General features: G+C 35.2%; 1 protein-coding gene across 1 annotated transcript in view; it reads left to right on the plus strand.

Moving 5' to 3' along the window:
* The window catches only part of LOC107011534 (DNA replication licensing factor MCM6), a 5,829-nt gene extending 3,200 nt beyond the window's left edge, over nucleotides 1-2,629 (plus strand). Inside the window, exons 10-18 of the mRNA XM_015211070.2 lie at nucleotides 167-241; nucleotides 335-475; nucleotides 587-790; nucleotides 878-1,039; nucleotides 1,122-1,177; nucleotides 1,314-1,453; nucleotides 1,549-1,674; nucleotides 1,955-2,085; nucleotides 2,175-2,629. Coding sequence (XP_015066556.1) covers nucleotides 167-241; nucleotides 335-475; nucleotides 587-790; nucleotides 878-1,039; nucleotides 1,122-1,177; nucleotides 1,314-1,453; nucleotides 1,549-1,674; nucleotides 1,955-2,085; nucleotides 2,175-2,306 — 1,167 coding nt within the window. The 3' untranslated portion in view covers nucleotides 2,307-2,629. The remainder of the gene's footprint in view (nucleotides 1-166; nucleotides 242-334; nucleotides 476-586; nucleotides 791-877; nucleotides 1,040-1,121; nucleotides 1,178-1,313; nucleotides 1,454-1,548; nucleotides 1,675-1,954; nucleotides 2,086-2,174) is intronic.
* The last annotated feature ends 2,809 nt before the right edge of the window (nucleotides 2,630-5,438 follow it).

Raw genomic sequence — 5,438 nt, forward strand, 5'->3', positions numbered from 1 at the left:
GGGGGGGGGGGGGTCTGTGCAAATTAATCTTGAAATGAGTTAACTCTCTCTAGACAAATGAATTCTTCTTACTTTTTTTTCTTCTATATTTTGATTTCTTTTCAGTATATTTTTATCATCTTAAATTCTATCCCATATCCTATTAAGTTTTCTTTATGCCTTTTAGGCTGGTGCACTGATGCTAGCAGACAATGGTATCTGTTGTATTGATGAATTTGACAAAATGGACGTTAGAGATCAGGTATTTACTCTTCATGCCATCTCATTTCTTCAGCACTTCTGTTTACTTTCAACAAGTTTAGCTCTGATACTGGAGATTTCTGCCATCTTTGAGGTTGCCATTCATGAAGCAATGGAACAGCAGACAATAAGCATAACTAAAGCCGGTATACAAGCAACACTGAATGCCCGGACTTCAATTTTAGCTGCAGCCAACCCCACGGGTGGGCGATATGATAAGACCAAACCTCTGAAGGTGACTGTTGTTCTTGCTACCAATGCTTCTTCCTGATCTAGTGTTTGTCTTCATTCATGCATGTTTCATTTGTCATTTTTATTTGTCTAATAATAGTGTTTTCTTGTACAGTATAATGTTGCACTACCTCCTGCCATTCTTTCAAGGTTTGATCTGGTATATGTTATGATTGATGACCCTGATGATCAAACAGACTATAATATTGCTCATCACATAGTGAGAGTTCACCAAAGGCGGCAGAATCCAGTTGACCCTCCTTTTAGCACTGCACAAGTGAAGCGATACATAATGTATGCTAAAACACTGAAACCTAAGGTCCGTGATGCACCTTTGTATATCAAGGTTGTAGTAGATTCTGCTCTCTGCTTACTGTTGTATTAAAAAGATATTTGTATTATCCAGCTATCTGCAGAAGCTAGAGAGTTGTTGGTTGATTCATATGTTGCTTTACGTCAAGATGACACTGCTCCAGGGAGTAGAGTTGCCTACCGCATGACTGTTAGACAGCTGGAGGCGTTGGTCAGACTTTCGGAGGCTATTGCTCGATGTCACTTGGATATTCAGGTGCAAGAAGTGCTGAATTTTTTTATGTTGGTTTTTTAGTACATCATTGAGTATATGCTCTCAACTGTGTATTTTGGGATAGGTGCAACCACGTCATGTACAAATTGCAAAGAAATTGTTGAAGACATCGATAATCAGGTAAAAAGAAATGCATAGTACCTCACAGTGAAATTTTGAAAGACATAAAAAAACTGGACGCATGCACCAAATGGTTATGAAGAAAAATACACAAGCAATTCATGCTGATAACTGGACAATTCAACTTTTTATGCAGTGTGGAGTCCAGTGAAATTGATCTATCTGAGTTCCAAAATGAGAATCCCGAGGATGGTATTGGTGATACTCAAAATGGTACTGGTCAAGGGGAAACTGAACCAACTGAAGCTCCGGCTGAGTCAGTATCTGGGAATGCAGGTATGTAATATTCAATGTTCAATTGGTTGTTTTTTAGGATCTGATTTCAAAATCCATAGACTTCTTGTGTCTTAATTTGGTTATCCATGGTGTAGAAAATGGTGCTGGAACTACCAACAAGCAAGGAAAGAAACTAGTCATTACTGATGAATATTTCCAGAGAGTCACCCGTGCTCTTATTCTGCGATTGAGGCAGCATGAAGAGACTGTAATGCAAGACGGTAAGTCAGCGCGTACAATTTTACAGATTCTTTTGCTTAGGGTTGTTAGCAAAAGTTGAATTGAAGTTTTACTATGTGTTGTTTTAATGACATTAAATTTTCTGTGATATGATATATGGAGAAATAATGAAATAGGGACACAACAAATAGGACCAGTAGGATCAAGTAATACAAGCTTGAAAAACATTCATTTGCTAGGGGAGAATTCAGTTTTAATCCAAGTGAAGACATTTTTCTGTTGTGGAATGTGGAACGCTCATAAACATTTATACACCTGTAGGGACTGGATTAGCTGGAATGAGGCAGAAAGATCTTATACAGTGGTACGTGAGTCAGCAGAATGATAAGAATAGCTACAGCTCCATGGAAGAGGCAGCAGCCGAAGTCACGAAAGTGAAAGCTATTATAGAGGTAACCTTGGATATTTATGCATTTTAATGGTCTTGATAAATATATGCCCTATGCTCAACTGTTATTTGGACCATATTTATGTTGGACAGAGCTTGATTCGAAGAGAAGGCCATTTGATAGTTGTAGATGATGGTACGCAAGCAGGCGAGGAAAGTGGAAGGCAATCAGCATCCAGAAATGACCGGATTTTGGCAGTGGCTCCCAATTATGTTGTAGATTGATTTGGAATTCTTGTGAACAGGACAGAAAATCTGGGGCTGTTTGAGCGCAATGGCAGCGCGGCCTAAAGTTGTAGGACTGGGGAACTGTGTTTTTCTACTGTCATAGCTGAGAAATCTTACACCCTTTGTGGGAATGTTCTACTATACGAGACTAACTTGTTTAAGTTAAGCTAATTGTTGTACTTGAGTTTGAGAATGTGAAGTTACCAAGCCTACCTGTTCTAGTATTAGTTTTGAGTTTGCTTATGTTCAATATAAAGTATCAACTGGAATTAGTCTTCTGGATTCATTAAGCTGAAATGGTGCATTTTTAATTCTAGATATTTCATAATCTAACCAACTAACGAGTCATGTAATTATTGCTCATGTCCTTTTATTTATTTTTTTATCTTCAAAGAGAGACTAGTACGAGGTGCATCTTTGAGGGATATAAAATTAAGGAGAACACAAAAAGATGAATAACAGTGTAAAAGATCATTTTCAAGATTGAGAAAGATTTTCAATTATTAATAATACTAGGTAAGAGTTGCCCGTGCAAGCACGGGCCCAACGTTGTAATACTTTTGTGAGTTGAATGTAATGATAGTGCATACATTGAGACACGAGATTTTACGTTCTACATGCTACATTTTGACTGCTACATTTTGGCCCTTTTTTAGCATTATTCAGCGGCAGAGAGCACGTCTAGGATAAGAGGGAATGAATTTAGCGTTTAGTTATGGAGAGGATAAATGTGGAGTGTGATTGCAACATTTAAGTACCTGACGGTTTATTCTTGCAAAATCCACGCTATCAACAACAAAAGTGTCCGCCATATCAATATTTATAGTAGCCGAGTAGACAAAAGGGTGGTGCCAGCCATATCGCAAAAAAGTAGTATATACTACGCTGATAACAAAAGGAGAAAATTGTCAGTTATTGAAAAAAAAGAGTGTAAAAAAGTATATCTAAGTTGTATAATTTGATTATTTAGTTAGGAATAAGGTGAGTATCCTGCAGGTTGTCATCCAAATCTAGGCATTATTCTGAGGAAACATGGGTCCAAAAAAACAAAAGAAAAAGCAAATGAAAGTGTAAATATTTGAACAAAATATCAACAAACATGTGAGTCAACGACAGTCCATCCCGTCCCTCCTTGTATAATCAAAGTTCTGATGAGACTACAAGTTGCTGAACCAACTGAAAAGCAATATGTGAACAATTACGTCCACTCACAAAAGTATTACTTACTGCCCATTGTCTATTTCTTCTCATAATTTGATTTCTTTAAAAGGATATTATATAAATGATAAGTAAGAAACTTAGGAAAGACAATATGAAAGTGACATTCAGCTTAACTAATTTTCCACAAATGAAGATGTTATATTTATTTATTTATTTTGTATTAAGATGAGCTGTAACTGTTTTTCATCCGGATGCCAAAAAAAAAAAAAGATTTTGCAAAACCTTCAAATAATTGTTCTCACATAGATTGTTATAAATGTTAAATCATACAGTAATTTAAGGTATATTGCCATACGACATAAATTCGAACAATTTTACAATATTTTTCACTTGATAAGACACTTATATCTTTGCCACATTCCAACCACCATTTTAAAATTTATCCTTGTTATATATCCAGCATATACATTCTAATATTTGTTTTGTTAGCCTCCATGTGGAGTCGAACTAAATTGGTCAAAGGGAGTATTAATTTGATACAAGTCATTCAATCTCTCTACACTACCACATTCCCAATGGCATGTCAGCAACCTCAAGTTCACACTTCTCTTCTCAAAATTATGCAACAAATGTGAAAATTAGAAAGGGAAGAAAATTACTCAACTTAACACATATGCACACAACCAACTGTTTCTACTTTCCCTTTCCACTTGAAAACAATCATTCTTTTCAAAGAAAAAATAATGTGTGGGTTGAGTTTGTGGTTAGAAATTGTGGTGTTTTTTACTTCTGTTAATTTTTTCTTGCTTTTCTTAACTTGGATGAACCAAGCTAACTTGAAAAAACTTACAACACTTGTCTCTCCCTTATTTTTTATTTGAGATTTCATTTATTCTATGATCTATAAGCATCAGTCGTCCCTCACTATTTACATAAAACTTCACTTATTCTAGGTCATTTTGCAGTTCTTTTCTTGGTAAGCTATATATAATGATAATCTACTCCTTCACTCACTTAACTGCACAAGATTCAAAATTATTGCATTCAACTACTAAGGTAACCCCCTAAATTGGTGCAGATATTATTGAATTTCAAAGAGTATATTTACTGTAACCCCCTAAATTGGTGCAAATATTATTGAATTTTATATAGTATATTTACTCGTCCAATTTTTGAAATAAAGGCAGTATGAATTTCTCAACAGCTACTTGACATTTAATAGCCTTAACATGTAAAACAAATACTTTAACAGCTAACTTAGCACTCATCACTCACCAGAGTTAAATAAAATGTAAAAGCAACTAAGTCAACACCTATTTTTTTTAATCTTTTCAAATACTGCTCTAATGTAGTCAGAAATCGACAAAAGCCTGTATAAACTCATAACAAGTTCGCTAATATTGAAGATATATCATTCTCTACTAAACTACACCAAAACAAAATGTTGTATAAGACCTTCTGTTTTGACCCTGAGAAGCTTGAACAACTAAATGCAAAAGCCAAAAAAGATGACAATGTTACAAATGCACTTCATTTGAAGTCCTCTCAACTTTCATCTGGAAAGTATGAACTCAGGCATTACAAATGAAGCCTAATGAAGAGACAAAACTTCTATATGTTGTAGATGGGAGATTAAGATTTGATCCTTCAATTCCACAAGGATATTTTGAAAATAAAATTGTTTTAACTAATGCTCTCTGCACCGCTATAGAGATAGTCAAAAATCCACTTTTTGTTGTTCTTAAGTTGGTTCAAAAAGTTGTTAAATTGGTTACAGACAGTTACATGAAAAACAAGATCTAGACCTTCTTTAACTGCTATATTTCTTATTTCAGGGCCAGTGACTTTACCAGAGAAGGGAAGTTTCTTTGTTGCTTTCTCATGGGCAAGAGAGGAGAAATGTCAATGTGCTTCTTGGATTGACATCTTCTGCTATGAAGACATTTGAGGAACTTATGGAGATCCATA

This window comes from Solanum pennellii, chromosome 2, assembly GCF_001406875.1.
Source record: "Solanum pennellii chromosome 2, SPENNV200".
NCBI classification, from domain to species: Eukaryota; Viridiplantae; Streptophyta; class Magnoliopsida; order Solanales; family Solanaceae; genus Solanum; species Solanum pennellii.